Source organism: Oryza sativa, chromosome 3, assembly GCF_034140825.1.
Source record: "Oryza sativa Japonica Group chromosome 3, ASM3414082v1".
NCBI classification, from domain to species: Eukaryota; Viridiplantae; Streptophyta; class Magnoliopsida; order Poales; family Poaceae; genus Oryza; species Oryza sativa.
Window position 1 is genome coordinate 32,457,334 of NC_089037.1, and position 16,609 is coordinate 32,473,942.

The following is a 16,609-nucleotide window of genomic DNA, read 5'->3' on the forward strand; positions in this document are numbered from 1 at the left end:
AGTCAATTCATTTAGAAGTAATAACTAAGGGACCGTTCACTTTTATGCTATTTTCAACCATACCATTTTCATTAGCAAAGTTACCAAAAAATATATATATTTAGTTTGTTGCTAAATTTAGTAAATATATAAGAAATCTTGCCAAAATTTTGGCAATATTGCCATCTTGCCAATGCCAAAATTTGGTAAGGTTTATTTTGGCTACAATCTGAACATGCCCTAATTCATACAATAGTTGCTTACTATACTATTAATATATGGTCCCACCTGCCATACACACATTGCATCTTCTAGTCCGCGCTGCAACTGGCTACGGAAAGGAAATCGTTTAGGACAGCGACACGGTGCCCAAAACACAACTTTAACTTTTTATTTCTATAAAAATATTTATTTTAAAGTGATATATGTATACTTTTATGAAAGTATTTTTCAAGACCAATCTATTCATATAATTTTTATATTTTCAAACTCAATAGCTTGAGAGTTATTTATGATTATATTTCCAAGGTTTGACTTAAACATTGTCCTAAACGATTTCCTTTACGAACGACTTCCTTTACGAATTCCTTTACGAGTAGCTGCTGCTCTTTTTTTTTATCTTTTATCTCATTAAAATATATTTATAACTGACTAATAGTCTACTTTTGTACATGCTGTAATCGCAAGGACAAGGTACACTCGCCCATGATCCAGCGAAGAAAAGGTGTAGGGATTTCGTCTCATCAATCAATTGCCGCGTTTCTAGCAGGTTTTAATGTGAGATTTGTAGGCGAGTTGGGAGGAGATTTTCTCCTTTTTTGTTTCCCTTTCCCTTTTGTTGTTGATGATGATGATAGTGATAGGTCGCTCTCACTCACTCATGGCCGCATGCATGCGACGATGATACTGTCTGGGGTCAAGTTTGGTTTTGTACTACTCCGTACTAGTATTCGTATTTTGTTCATGGTTCAGGCTTTGGTCAGTTAAACATCCTGCAAAGACCGACAAAAGTGCCGCTGAATGCTGTATGGAGTTCGTGCCTAATTACAGTATCCAATGCTTTCGTGTCCAACCTAAGACTGACCACTGTCAGCTAAAATGGAGTATACAACTTTGATTCTCCGCGGTTTCGAGGCGCAGATGATGAACGGGAACGGAACGGACAATTTGTTGGCAGTCGTTAATGGTGTACGAAATGCAGATATAAATCACCTGAGATTGATCTGTACTACTACGAGCAACCACTTGCTTTGCTGGTCCATTCATTATCCTTTAATTTTTTTGGACTCCTGTTAGGAGTGGAGCTAACTCGGATCACTCTCACTCACTCACTCACTTCCTCGCTATGCCACAGTTCGAACAACTAAACAAGGCTGGAGCTAAGAAATTGAAACGATACTTCGCCACACTAATCGGCAGATTACACGCTAATTATCCCGGATAATCTCTTGCGCCCGCCATTGATGGATCATCCAGAAGATCTAGCTATGAGCGCGACGACGGTCAGGTCCATGTCACGGCGATCGGGCTGGAGACGACGTGGTGGTCGCTGGACCAGACGAGGCGGCCGAACCCGTTCGTGCCGGACGGCATCGCGGCCGCCGCGAAGCTCACCGTGTAGCTCTGCTTCTCGCCGGACTTGGTGAACGTCAGCGTCGACGGCTCGACGGACACCGTGACCGGCGTGCTGCCTGCGGCGGCGCTGGCTGTCACCTTGTATGTTCCGGGCTGGCCGACGTTGGTCACCGTGCGGGTGTGCTTCTCCGTGCCGCCGGTCGCCGGGAACGTGACCGAGAACGACGGGTAGTTGAGCGCGGTCACCGCGTACGTGCGGTTGCCGCTGCAGGCGTCCGTCGTGTGCTTGGTGAGCGCGGCGATCTGCATCGGCCCGTAGCTGATGGCGCAGAGGAAGTCGACGTAGTCGGCGGCGGCGATGTCGTAGACGAGGCCCGGATCCACCGCCTTGCTGGGGTCGACGTGGCCGGCGCCGACGTCGAGCGGCGTCGCCGGGAGGCCGGTGGCCACGTCGAGGATGCCGTTGCCGTTGGGGTAGCCGTTGTACGACGTGGTCATCAGCGCCGAGCGGATCGCCGCCGGGCTCCAGTCCTGGTGCGCCGCGCGGAGCAACGCCGCCAGCCCGCTCACGTGCGGGCACGACATGGACGTCCCGGAGATGATGTTGAATCCGACGCGGCGGCTGTCGCCGGCGAGCCCCGAGGGGCCGACGGATCCGGACCACGCCGCGAGGATGTTGACGCCGGGCGCGATCAGGTCCGGCTTGAGGATGCCGGGCGTCACGGTGTTCGGCCCCCTGGACGAGAACGCGGCCACGACGGGAGATGGCTGGATGCCAACCTGTGTTCCGGCGAACACTATGGAGGCCGTCGGGTTCGGATCGGACAATGCGTACGCTCTCATGGTGTCGCCGGCCTTCTGCCCGACACCGGCGCCCGGGAGGACGTGCGCGTCAGCGACGAGCTCCTCGCCGTTCGCGGCGGTGTTCGCGAGCACCATGCCGGCGCCACCGGCGTCCTTGACGACGAAGCCCTTCTGGACCCTGGCATTGGTGCCACGGTCGCAGAGGACGATCTTGCCGGCGACCTTCTCCGGGATTAGGCTGCCGGACATGCAGAGCGCGCCCATGCTGCTGTTCGACGCGTTCCCGGCATAGATGAATGGGACCGGCGTGGTGGGCAGCTGTTTGCCGCTGTAAAGGGAGACGCCGGAGTAGTTCTTGCCGTTGCCGAGGACGACGTGGGCGGGGAAGTCGCGGTCGAGTGTCCCGGCCCCGACGGTGGTGATCCATGGCGCGCCGTTCGACAGCGTGGCCGAGCCTGGCCCGGCGTTCCCCGCCGAGCAGGACACGAAGATCCCCCTTTCCATGGCGCTGTAAGCGCCCACAGCGATGCTGTCGCGGTAGTAGTCCGCGGTGCCGCCGCCGAGCGAGAGCGAGAGCACGTCCACGCCGTCGTTCACCGCCACCTCCATGGCCTTGAGGATGTCGGAGCTGAAGCACCCGCCGACCCAGCAAACCTTGTACGTCGCGACGCGCGCGTGCGGCGCCATGCCCTTGGCCGTCCCGGCGGCGTACCCGAGCAGGTCGGCGCCGCGCACGGCGGATCCCGCCGCCGTGCTGGAGGTGTGCGTGCCGTGCCCGTCGTTGTCCCTCGGCGACCGCGACTCCTTGGACGTGTCGACGGGGCCCTTCGCCGCCTCGTACCCGGTCAAGAAGAACCTCGCGCCGATGAGCTTCTTGTTGCAGGCGGAGGCGTTGAAGTCGTTGCCTTCCTCGCACTTCCCCTTCCATCCCGCCGGCACGGGGCCGAGCCCGGCGTCGTCGTAGCTCGGCCTCTCCGGCCACACGCCGGTATCGAGCACCCCGACGATGACGTCGCTGCCGGTGTTCGACTGCGGGAACAGCGCGTCCGTGCGGTCCAGCCCCAGGAACTCCGGCGTCCGCGTCGTGTGCAGCTCGTACCGCACCTCCGGGTTGACGAGGAGCACCCCGGGCTGCGACTCCAGCGCCTCGGCCTCCGCGCGCGTCAGCCGCGCCGAGTAGCCATGGACGATGGTGTCGTAGGTGTACAGCACGGTGGCCGCGTCGGACACCGACTGCAGCGACGCCGCGTACCACTCGCCGTGCTCCACGAAATCGTTCGGCTTCGCCGACCGCGACATGTGCACGATGTACGTCCTCCTCTCACCCCCAACGGCCGCCGCCGCCGTTGCCGTCGCCGCCGCGACAAGAGCCACGGCGGCGACAGCAAGGATCACACATCTCTCGCCATGGCGCCACATCGTGGGAAAAAAAAGAGAAAGCTGTGTTCCTCAGCAATGGCGGTGAGCCGATGGCGGATCGGAGCCTCACTGCGTGTTTATAGAATCGAGCAAGGAGAGTGAATGATTGCAAGAGGACAAAGCGAACAGATGGACGGATGCTTCAGCGAAGGGAAGGCGAGCGAGATAGAAGAAGGAAGAGGGTGAAGCACATGGCGTTGCTCTCATTTTATCTCTGGTTTTTTAGCCTCTCCACCACCACATGACCGTTTTCAGGACCAAAAAAGATGCTCACTTTGCAGTGCAGTGACTGTGAAAAGGTGGTAACCGGCCAACAAGCCCCTACTGGTAGTGGTGGTGGTCAACAACAGTTACCACCTTGTGAATTGTTTAACCGCGACGCTGCATGCTAATCCCATGGGTCCAGCCAATTTGTGCTGTGCCTCAGTGCCTGTGACTATTATCTCCATTAGATATGGAGATAATGAACTCCTCCCATTGCTCCATCTACCGTTTTAATTAAGAAAGGCCTGTGAATATTATACCCGCTGACAGCGTTCGGAAATGTTATAGTAATACAGTTAGCTCTTCGCCTAATCACGGGTGCATGTGCTTATGTGCTGCAGGATTGTGTGCTTCCTTTGGCTAACGTCAGTGGCTGGCTGCTGGAGTGCTGGGTGCCGTGGTGGACTGGCTGTGTAGATGTGTCCGCTTCGCTGTGCGCCGTGCCCGTGCGTGCATGGGCAGGTTGGTGGATGATGGCAAACGGACGGTGTCTCGATGCGAGAGCTAGAATACAACGCTTGCTTTTGTTAAAAGCATGGTTAGCTTCTTGTTGCCAAGTAGTAGCCTACGAGGTCACGCGACTGTCACAAAACTGCTTGGCCGTATCGACCGCAAAACAGATCAACTCGTGAGCATCGTCATCGTCAGCAGAGAAAATGGCAAAACAATATCTTCGGTTTTTACGTGTGCGGTGCGGTGCGCCGTGTCTCGTTGTGTGAACTGGGAATTGCAGTGTGGAATGGAGAAAAACAGAGAACAGTTGGAGACGGCGACGGCATGTTGGCTCGGGAGTCGGGACCTCTCACTCCCCTCTAGCGTGGCCGGGTTGAAGGCCGTCAGCCTGAAAGTGCGGCTCGGCCCAATGTGGGGCACTGTTCAGTGTGAGGGGGTGTTTGGTGGAGAAAATGGCGATTATACCATCGTTAAAACAAGGCTTCGCTGAAATGCCGAGATTCGTCCTAATACCATTTTCAACTGGAACCAACCCACTCTAATACCATCCCAAATCATTTTCACCAAAATTAAAAGAATTTAGTCCTCTTTTTTACATTAGTTGATGAAATTACGCCTCATCGAAATTAACGAGGGGAACAGATCGTATCTGGGCGCAGCCGCAGCCGCCGCCATCCCCTCGCCCCATCGCGTAGCCCTCCCCTCGCGCCGCTGCGTCGTCCTGCCCTCCCCTCGCGCCGTCGCGCCGTGTTGCGGGCCTCCCCTCGCGCCACCGAGCCACGTCACGTCCCTCCCCTGGCGGCGACCAGGTCACTGGCTCGCCGCCCTCCCCTCGCGCGGCGGCCCTCCTCTGGCGCCGCAGACCTAGCCACCGCCTTCCCCTCACGTGACCCCGCCGCGGCAGTCCTCTCGCGGCAAACAAGTATTTGGATAAAACATCTAGGACAACCAGGGGCAGTTTGGTCATTAAAATTAGGAGAAAAGGGATAAAATGCTTTTGATTTACTAGTAAGGAAGAAAATGACATTTTAGTAAGCTACTCCCAGTTGAGAGTGGTATTTAGACGAATCCAAATTGTAGACTGGCATTTGAGTGAAGCCTCATTTTGATGATGGTATAATGGCCATTTTCTCGTTTGGGTGAGAGCTCTGACCACCCGCTGAATCCATCGAGTCTGCACTGCAGGGTGCGGATCGTTGTAGTGGCAGACTGGACGAGGCGTTCCGGTACAAATTTATCCACAACAAACTTCTTGTGTTTTTTTAGGGTTAGGAATCTCTTCTCTTCACACGTACAAGAGATAAATAAAATTAACACATAATTAATTAAGTATTAATTATAAAAACAAAAAATGAATTAATATATTTTCTTAAAACAACTTCTCTTAGTTTTTTTTACAAAAAATATAATGTTTACTAGTTTAGGAAACATACGCACCGAAAACTATGAAAATGAGTTGGAACTCGGGCTAAGAGCAAGTTTAATAGTATAGCCAACTACTAGCTCTAAATCATCTATAGCCAATTCATACAATAGTTGCTTACTATACTATTAATACACGATCACACTTGTTATACACATATTACGTCTTGAAGTCCGTGCTGTAGCTGGTTATATATCTGTAGCCCGCTGTTTTTTTCTCTTTTCTTTTATCTCTTTAAAATATATTTATAGCTAGTTTATAGTCTCTTATTGTACCTACTCTAAAGAACACAGATAACACAGCATTTTCGTCAAAGAGAATGGTAGGAGGAACAACTTATGAGTGTAGACCGTTTTGCAAGCATTCATGGTGATGAATAAGCAATCTCTGCGTGTACCTTTCCAGCTTCCATCCCACTCTATGAACCGTTTCTGGATTGCATCACCGCCTCGATCACACCAGCTCACAGCCCGTTCCCTTCATTCGTCTCTGCTAGGTACACCACACGTCCATACGGTTATGCATGCATGTGCCGCGATGTGCGTCGGCCGCAGTAATGTCTCGGCACGGACGATCTCTGACCATCCCTCCCGTGTGATGTGAACGGCACGGGACGTACGGCGGGTGGGGGGCCACACGGCGAGTCGGCTCCGTGCTTTGCCTTGCCCGGCCATTGTCTGTGAACCTCGTGACCGACCGGCTGTGACTTTGTGAGCACGCACGCGGCCAGCTTTGGGGCGTGGAAGAGCAGGCAAAGCGGGTCAGTTATCAGAGCGGGGCATGGGCATGGGCATGGTGACTGCATTTTTGCTCGATTTTTTTTACCTTTTGATGGGGCATGGACGCATGGTGACTGCATTTTTGCTCGATTTCTTCACCTTTTGATGCGGCTCTTTTCGGGCACACGCGCGCGTGCTTTCACAGTTCCACCAACCTAGAGCAGTGTGTGTTGGTGTTGCCCAAGCTGTGCGTTGCGTCTGCCGTTGCTGTGAAGTGGATGGGAGTTGAATCAAGAATTACACAACTGAGCTAGCTGATGTTTTCACACATACCCAACACAAATGTACACTACTCTACTACTCCATGAGCCCGCAGTTCCCGAAGCGACGCATGTGTTAGGGCTGTAGCAGTGCAAGCACCTCATTTGAGTTACCTCATATGCCACATAGGACAAATGCACATCGAATACATTTCTCTCATAGTGCAAAATGCTTTGACAGAAACCCCAACCTAACATTACTTTCACCAGGACCTTTGTTGTTGCTTCCTTTTTTATGAATTGCTCTGCACCTGCATGGATTTGTTTTAGCTTTTTGAAGTGAGTTCCTCGCATCCTTGCTGAGAAACGAAGACCTTTGTTAAGGGATGAGGGCCCACACTTTTTTTCCTCCACGCCATCAGGCAGCTTATGTGGACGCATGAAGCAACGCTCGAGGCTGGAGCACCGTGAAAGCCCTTAGTTTACGTAGGACGACGGTGAAGGTGGCAGGACAAGACAAACGTGCCGCATCGCGCCTCGTCAGAGCAAGGTCGGAGAGATTTAAAAAAACTTCTAAAAAAGGTCGTTTACAATGGCACTCTCTCTCTCTCTTTTTTTTTTTACAGAAACAATGGCACTCTCTTACAAATGACAATGATCACCGATTAAAAAATCAGACTCTCTGAAGTGAGCATTGTTAGAAGTATAATATGTTAGTTAGAGATAAGAGATACAAATATAGAGATAAAGATATATCTTAGAGATAGAATCCTAGAGATAAATCTACTTTTATTTGTATTGTACTCCAAGTCTCTATCCCGTATGTACTCCTATATATACCCCATAAGAGGGTCGATGTAATATATTAGAAAACATCAGAATACAACATATTAGATTTTTCCACAAGCATACCTTAATTGGGTAGATTACTTGTGGTAGAGTCTGCTCATCCGGGTTCAAGTTCTAAACTTGACACGGATGTTCGTATTTATGGCTAATTATTTTTTTAGTGATAAGCGATATACCTATTGATAGTGAGACGTTTGTGGTGACTTTGTTATTCTCAAGATACGTTGGCTTAATCTTCGGATATGCTTATAGGAGTAGAGTGTGTGTCTTCGAAGATCCTGGACACATATGTGTGTTGATAGGGGTGAGTATGCGCATGCCGTGTTTCAAAAAAAATGGGAGTAGCTATATTTATGGCGCCATATTTTTCACCAAAAAATAGTCGACATGTATTTACATTGTAAGTTTCTAAATTACACATGTAATTTTAGTGTACTTATAATGTAAGTTCCAAAATTACATATGTAAGTTCTAAAATTACATATGTAAATCCTAAAATTACATACTAATTACATATGTAAGTGGTATATAAGTGAGGTGTAATTACTATAGTTATATAGAAATTACAAATGTAACTATAGTATAATTACACTGTAATTATATATGTAACTGGAGTGTAATTAAAAACAGACATTGACGATGAGCTTCCTATCTTCCCTGCTTCTACTTTTCTTATCCTTTTGCCTGCCATCTGTGCATGGAATCTTGGTTTTTACTCCGTAATGATTAGAGATCTGAGATTAGTATCAGCAATAGTAGTTACGATGGCATTAGAGTCTCGGACATGCACGAATCTCTGAACTAATTGCACAGTGAAAGAATCGACTGCAAACTGGAAAGAAATATGGCGCCATATTAATAGCGATTCCGAAAAAAATGGGCTCTCTTTATCAAATTTTTTTAAAAAAGCAAAATTGCATCTGAACCGGGCTGATCTACTAATCGATTTCCATGTTTCCAACTGACGGCCCAAAAGCAAACTTGGGCCGGGCAATAGTTTTTCGATTTTGCTATATCTCACTCGAAAGATTTTTTCTTATCTCTCACTCGATTTTCTGACTCAAATTTACAGTGCATTTTCTTATAAGTTACAGTGTAATTTATAAAACTTACACTGTAACTTTTGTAAGTTGCACTGTAATTTTTGAATCTTCGCATGTAAATTTTAAATTTTGTATTGGATTTGGTCTTTTTCTTGAGGATATGGTAATTTAGTGTCCATTATGGTGTTTCTTAATTGCTTTTTGCTTTTTATTATATCTATCAGATTTTAATCCAAAGATTAAAAATCTGTGTGATACGATCGTAAAAATCTTTCGAAAGATGTATAGGTACTCCCGGACCGGTGACTGTCTACGTCACTCCGGCCCCACGCGACAGAGCAACGGCGGGAGCGAAGTGATGGCGCTTCGGGCGGCGGAGCTCCGGCGACTCGTCGTCCTCCTCCGCGGCGAGGCGGCCCTTCCGCTCCCCCTCGCGTGGCGCGGCCGGCCGGTGAGCACCGCCGCTCGCGACGACGAGCTCGCCGGGAAGAGCGCCTATGAGGTGCTCGGGGTCGGGGAGACCAGCTCCTCCGCCGAGATCAAGGCCTCCTTCCACCGCCTCGCCAAGGAGACCCACCCCGACGTCGCCGCCGCCGCCGGGTCCAGCCGCTTCCTTCAGATCCTCGCTGCCTACGAGGTGTTCATTCGATTCACTTGGCTACTTAGATAAGGGAATGGGGCTACTAATGGGTAATTGGGGGTATCATGAGTGCAAACTTTCAAACCCTACCATATGATTATAATTGTTATGATTGTAGTATTGATAAATTGAGGGGGCAAGACTTTGTACTATGAAGGAATCAAAACATGGAGAAATTTAATGGTTAACAATATTGTTATGTTGCAGATCCTATCGGATTCACAGAGAAGGGCTCACTATGATATCTACCTGCGATCGCAGAAGCGAGTTTTGCAGAAGCATCCTAGGCCATCTCATCATGTATATCCAAATCCAAGTGGTTCAGGCATTGTAGTAACAAGAGAAAGTAATGTTGTTGAGTGGCTAAAATGGTATAGGCTCACTATTGATGACATAGTTACAAAGAAGAGGGTTGCGACAGGGTCAGGTTACTTTGATAAGCTTGAAAGTGAACTGTACACAGCAATCCATGCTGCATACTATGGTCCGGATGTTCGGTCTGTGGATCTCCTTCCTGATTGCTTTGAAGCTGAGGAGAGGTCTGTATATGAGACCCCTGAGCTATTGCACCTTGTATCGGGTCGTGATCTGTTTGGTATTGTTAGTCTAGCTGATAGAGTTCAACAGCTGCCAGATGCTTTTCAGGAGAAGCAGACGCTACCTGGTTTTAAAACTTACGGGATTAGTCAGCATGTTTCAACAAACTTGGAGAAAGGCACAGTACACGCCAGTCCTGTATATATTCACAAGAGAGAGATTGACAAGAATGATGGTCCTCATTCAGATGCCTACAAGGATATTGAATTGTGGATCTGTGGGAAATTAGTAGCTACTGCAACGAGGAGCCCTAAGTGCAATTGTATTGATAAATCAGATGTGGAAGATCACATACATGTATTTCTTGTCCCAAATGAAGTGGCTTCATCTGATTTTACACAAGAGCTTCCTATCCTGGGAACTATTACTGGCTTGGCCACCACTGGGGAGGAAGGATCTTGCTGTGTCTATGATAGCCGTGGGATAAAGACACATCTAATTGTCAAGCACAGAACATTAATGGTATGCACAGCTGTCCACATTTATCACATTTTTCTATACACATTCAAAGTTTCTTTGGTACATTGTGTAATACATATGATCTGCCGATGGAATTCAAGCACCCCCATCTTTAGCATGCACTATCTATTGCTGTATAACTGTATGCAGTGCAACATTAATCTTCAGACACATACCGTGTTAAATGTTGACTGTACTTCCTTTACAGGTCAAACACATGCACTGGTATCAAGTTGGAGATGAAATTTCTCCATGTGAGTGTCGATGCAGTAGGGCTCGGTTGCCACCTAGTAGGTATGCTTTCCTTTCTATCTTCTTGTCTTGGCTGCACTCACGCTGCATGATCTTACAAATAGCATTGATGAACTCAAGCCTTAAATGTCATGGTCGTTTTGGGCTAACTGGTTTAGAAATCATAATGCATATTGACACTAATTTTAGCATGCTTTATAAAGTCACTGTTGTAAAAAATATAACTTCACTGCATCTGTTCTTATATCAAATGAATGATACAATCCTATACTTCTCCCTTCAAGGACCGGAGAGGGCTAGCTTCGGATAGGTTTTGTGATACTGTGGAAATCTATCTGTATACGGTTTGGTAATAACAAACCACTTTTAGCTGTAACACTCCTCTTTTCAGATATTGGCTTTTTGAGCCTCGTTGTTATATGCATGACACTGGTGGCTGGTACATTGAGACCTTTGGAAGGGACAAGAAAGGGAGGAAAATTCTATCACCAAGACAATGGGATGGTTCCAATGAACACTCTGAAAGGTGCGCTCAGATTGTTTATAATGTTGTGTTACTATCAAGTGGAAAGGATTTGGTAACTTTCCTTGAAAATGCACATCTTTCTGGATATTATATTGCTTCAGCCTTGCTGCATTTAGTGGCTGAGAAAGCTAATTTCCTAAAGTTTGCCATCTGTCTAGTTTTAAAGTTAAAATACTGCCTTTCACTATTTGTTTATGTAATATGTTGTTGTCGTTGCAATTCAGCAGTCTACCTTTTTATCTAACAAATCCTCGTTGATGCTGAATGCATTGGAGTTTTTTAAAACTATTACTTTTTACATAAGGTTGGGTGGGGGTAAGCTTTCCTTAATTGGTTGACAATTGCACAATTGCATGTGCACTTGTTTTGATTTTTGCACGTAAGATTCTTTTCAAACCAAAATTTCAGGAGGTTGCATCCAGCAATGTATCTGGCAGCTCTAGCTTACAGATCTTTGGATATTGAGGATGCTCAACGAAAGAAATGGAGCATTACGACCTTCCTGGAACTGCAGTCATCTCATATCTGTCAATTGTGCAAAAAAATCTTCAATGGGGGAAAGGAAAGTTCATGAGAACACCATGAGAAATGCACAGCAGTTTCAAGAATTTGATCTTTGACAACTCTGATACTATGATGCCATGCCTTGTTCACCCGTTGATCATATCCTTGAGATTTTGGTGTGGCTATGTAGCATCATGGCACTGCACTGGAAGATATATAGTGCACCTCTAGAATAAGCAAAATTATCTGAGGCTGTTCATTGTGCTGATTGTTGGATGTGGCACCCCTGGTCAATAGCTTTTTTGCTGTGCTGATGTCAGAATTTCCACACCATTTGCTATGAAAGGACAGACATTATGGTAAATAAGCTAAACTGTTGCATTTCTCTACTATTTATAATCTTCGCAATTCTAAGTCTGTGCCCTTCATTGATTATACTTGCACCTTGTAACCACGTACTGTTTGGATGAGCATTCAACACTACATACAACTAAGGAACCGTGCACATTACAACGATATGGTTCATAGCTGAAAGAAAGCACCTAAAGTTTTGTAAACTCGTCTGTCTGCCATTTCTTTCTGGGAAAAAGGAATGGCTGGTTTGAACTCTTTTGGAGAAGGGATGCTACCTTAAACATTGGCAACACCATCTGGTCATCTGTCATCATGCTCTTTTGTCTTAATCCACAAGAATGGTTCGATAAGAGTAACTTTATGTTACTGCAGATGTATGCATTTTTTTTTTATAAATGTTTTACACCAGAACATGAACTAACTGTCGCGCCGATAGAAAACTTGAAGACATGCTTGCCTGTTATTAAGTAGCAGAAATTTTACCCGAGTCCTACAGTTGCACATTTGCAGTGGCATGCACCTTCTCCATGGTTATTGTTATCCAACATTATGCATGTATGTAATGGTACACATGTGTACATTTGCAGTTTGCAAGAATTTTAATCCAAAATTACGTTGAATTGTTCTACAGGCTTCAGCCATGGCCAGTTAACTTGAAGTCTGTCTTATGACCAACGGGTGGGAATATGGGAGAAAGTTAATAATTACTTGGCTTCTCGACTGGAGTTTAATCTACTTGGCATATTGATTTTATATTAGGCGAGCACCCTCTAAATTTGGTGAAGGTGAGAGATGAAGCAGCCACCGAGCTTAGCGTGAACATTCTAAGGTAGTATGTTATTCAGATAATACGCATATTCTCATATACTTTTTTGAGTATTGTTAGCAAATTACAGGAAATTCCTAGGATTATGTTTGATTGTTCTTCAAATTAGGGGAAAGCTCTGATTTATTTTTATTTTTTTAGAAAAGGGGAAAGCACTATGAAAAAGCACCAGCAAGCAGCAACAGCTCTGCATGGAGAGGGATATTGTATTTTCTTAGCCTCTTAGGTGTCGACTGAGTTGCGCATGCTATTGTGGGCAAGTTGTTTATGTTTGAGACAATGAATTTTGCTTCTATAGTTCCACCTGATGGAAGACTACACTTTGATCTCGGCACACTAACTCTCTGCAGTTGACCTTCATACGGAAACTTTGGCTCTTCGGTAAAACTTAGTTCAAGAAGATAATAGATCTGTTAGTGTCTGGTTTAATCATTGTCTGGGAGGTACCAACTAGGCCATTATTCCCCAGGAACCAATCTAGTCAAATACTTCATATGCTTGGAATTTTCTGAATTCACTGACCAAGAGACCTAAACATTTTCTGGAGAACACATGCTGATGCTGTGGTACACTAAGTTAATTCAAGTTCAAAGTACTTGGTCTAGTTTGATGCTTCGTGATTGCATCCTGATGTTTATACATCACTGGTGAAGAAAGTGCCAAAGTGTCTCATGTTCACGGGTTGGTTTCGAGTAGTACAGGTTTGTTGTGTTCAGGACCCCAGGAGTTGCTTTTCACCATATGGATGCAATCATGTACATATGCCTTTTCTTTTTGCCACAATAATCGTTGTAAGCTGTGGTTTCAGGCCCGTTCTTTGAAATTGAGATGACCAGCAATAGTGCAATACGAAGTTACTCCCTCCGTTTCACAATGTAAGTCATTTTAGCATTTCTCACATTTATATTGATGCTAATGAATCTAGACATATATATCTATCTAGATTCATTAGCATTAATATGAATGTGGAAAATGCTAAAATGACTTACATTGTGAAACGGAGTACAAACCTGCCGCATATCTGTCAAGGAGGAACATGGAATAGCGAAGCAAGACAAACAAGTGGGGCCCCAATGTTGGCAATGGCTTATGTTTATACTTATAAACCAAATTTTAAATTTTAAAATCTAATTTTGGAATTGATTGTGTTTTTTTTCATCGTAATTTATTTAATTGTATTTGCTTTTGAATCGTTAAGGACATCTATATAGTAGTTTTACTCACAAATTATTTTTTGGTTGCCAATGAGCCGTACGAATAAGGATAAGCGAAACGATACGAAAATCCTAATTAGTGATTAACGCACGCTACGAGGTCCATTCCTTTTTTGGCACTATGCGGCTTTTTTTTTTTTTTAAAGTTTACACACCTAAACTTTGGACGCCTAAAGTCTGTATACCCAAATTTTCTACATCTGAAGTTTATAAATTAAAAATGTATGTGCCTTATTTGAATTTGAATTTGGATTCGATTCAAATGTTGTATACGGAATGTTACTATGTCAAAATTATAAACACGAGTATAAATGTTTCTTCAGATAATGTATAAAATCTATACACATGAGTATTTTCAAATATTTTTTTCCTTTTATTATTTATTTTCAAACTTATTTTTAAACTCGTTTTTTTAAAACCCACCCAGATTAAGGGCGTGTTTGGTTGGTCTATTATTTCTAAAATTTACCTAAGTTCACCATATTTCTATTAGCTAACATGTCGAACATGTGGCCAATAAAATTAAAGCCATACTTCAGCCATACAAAAACAGTTTACAATACTTTTTATGTGCCAATGGCATGTGGGACCCATGTCATGATGAAGAAATCTTGCCATAAGTGTGACAACCAAATAGACGCCAAACTTGGTCAAAGGTGCCTACCTTGAGTTGTGGCATGGTGAGGTAAATTGTGATAGTGAATCAAACAACCCCTAAGTGCATACGTGAAAAGACACAAGGAACGACACAATGATCGTGCATGCGCGGGGACGCGCGGCTATCGCGCATTAGTTGTCCCCCAAAACGATGGGGCTGAAGGTGTTCACGAAGATCCGGTGTATCTGAAGAATACTCTTTCAACCATTTGGACGGTTGTGATCTACCGTGTGAAAACAAGAGATAATCGGTGATTGTGTCATGTAGTAGTACTCATATTTATCTATCTATTATAGCATTTGGGCTGTTATACAACGGAATCCCGTTCGGACGGGATGATACCGCGGTATCAGGTCGTGATACCTATCAGGTATCATGCGATTCTACCACGTATTAGGTGATACTTGTGAGGTATCATGTGATATCTATCAGGTATCATGCGATTCTTACTTACATAAAAGGTGATACTTGCGAGATATCATGTGATTCTTACCATGTAGAAGATGATACTTGCGAAGTATCAGGTGATACCCACTGGATATCAAGTAATTTCAATTGGGTACCAGAGCCTCGGGGTGGTGTACGGCAAGGTGGCAATGGCGCCGTTGTACGTGTACAGGAGCGTGTTTGCTGGCGGCGACATCGAGCACTCGGTGGGGAACGAGGAGATCTACGGCGTCCTCTCGCTCGTATTTCTGGATGTTCACCCTTGTCCCGCTAGCCAAGTACGTGCTCGTCGTGCTCTGCGCCGACGACGGTAGCGAGGGCAGCACCTTCGCGCTCTACTTCCTCATCTACTGTCGCGTTCGCGCTGGCCTCCTCCCCTGCGTCAGTGCCGGCACCACCGGCGAGGAGCTCGCGGTCGCGGGGCTGTGCGTCGACGATCTAGCCGTGGGTGCCGTAGCGTCACCACTCATGTCGGCCATGCGCGCGTGCTGGAGAGGCATCGTGTCCTGCAGAGGCTGCTGTTGCTGCTCGGGACGTGCATGGTCAAGTATTGCTCCTCTTTAAATAAGCAAGGGGACAAAAGGGATCCTGTCTGGACGGGATTCCGGTATGTAGCATTAACAACATTGAAAAAAGGTATCACATTCGCTATGGAGACTATAAATTTTCACATTAGTTGGAGAAAAAGAATACATCTTAGCCGTTAATAGATCACAGTGATTCCGGATTATAACGGTATAAATTGATCTAAGAGTTGTACAAAATACAATAATATCCAGAAGTCTAAATATATAGAAATAGAATCTAAGAGTTGTATAAAAAAAATCTAGACCTTATATAAATCCAGAGATTATAGAAATAGATTCTAAGAGTTATATATGAAATCCAGATATTATAGAAATAGAATCTAAGAGTTGTATATGAAATTTAAGGATTGTAAAAATAGAGGCTAAGATATGAAATCCAGAGATTATAGAATTAGAATCTGATTCTTGTATATGAAATTTAAGGATTGTAAAAATAGAAGCTAAGAGTTGTATACGAAAGTAAGATATTATAGAAATAAAAGCTAAGAGTTGTATATATGAAATCCAAAGAATCATATAAATAAAAGTTAAGAATTGTTATGAAATCCAGGTATTATAAAATAGAATCTAAGAGTAGTATATGAAATCCAGATACTCATAGAAATAAAAACCACGAGCCGTATATGGAACCCAAATAGACATCTAAATATAATGGTACCTTTAAACACAAAATTTCAGAGTTGTATATTAATTACACAGGGCAATCCTCTAGTTAGTACTCATTAGTTACACATTTAACTGTCTTTTATTAATCTCC

At 45.4% G+C, this 16,609-nt stretch overlaps 2 protein-coding genes across 2 annotated transcripts; one reads left to right on the forward strand and one right to left on the reverse strand.

Moving 5' to 3' along the window:
* Positions 1–1,205: 1,205 nt before the first annotated feature.
* On the reverse strand, positions 1,206–3,826 carry LOC4334194 (subtilisin-like protease SBT1.7). The gene has a single exon (XM_015777201.2). It carries the CDS (start codon positions 3,775–3,777, stop codon positions 1,483–1,485), a length of 2,295 nt encoding a protein of 764 aa, XP_015632687.1. The 5' UTR covers positions 3,778–3,826; the 3' UTR covers positions 1,206–1,482.
* Positions 3,827–9,105: 5,279 nt separating this feature from the next.
* LOC4334195 (uncharacterized) lies at positions 9,106–13,810 on the forward strand. Its single transcript, XM_066309019.1, has 7 exons — positions 9,106–9,425; positions 9,636–10,487; positions 10,693–10,778; positions 11,128–11,262; positions 11,671–12,125; positions 12,752–12,949; positions 13,088–13,810. The coding sequence occupies exons 1-5, from the start codon at positions 9,147–9,149 to the stop codon at positions 11,834–11,836; spliced, it is 1,518 nt and encodes a 505-aa protein (XP_066165116.1). The 5' UTR covers positions 9,106–9,146; the 3' UTR covers positions 11,837–12,125; positions 12,752–12,949; positions 13,088–13,810.
* Positions 13,811–16,609: the final 2,799 nt, after the last annotated feature.

Coding starts and splice junctions, on each gene's coding strand:
- LOC4334194 (XM_015777201.2), bottom strand. CDS start 3,777: ATGTGGCGCCATGGCGAGAGATGTGTGATCCTTGCTGTCGCCGCCGTG.
- LOC4334195 (XM_066309019.1), top strand. CDS start 9,147: ATGGCGCTTCGGGCGGCGGAGCTCCGGCGACTCGTCGTCCTCCTCCGC. Junction 9,426..9,635: donor AGATCCTCGCTGCCTACGAG/GTGTTCATTCGA, acceptor GTTATGTTGCAG/ATCCTATCGGATTCACAGAG. Junction 10,488..10,692: donor TCAAGCACAGAACATTAATG/GTATGCACAGCT, acceptor CTTCCTTTACAG/GTCAAACACATGCACTGGTA.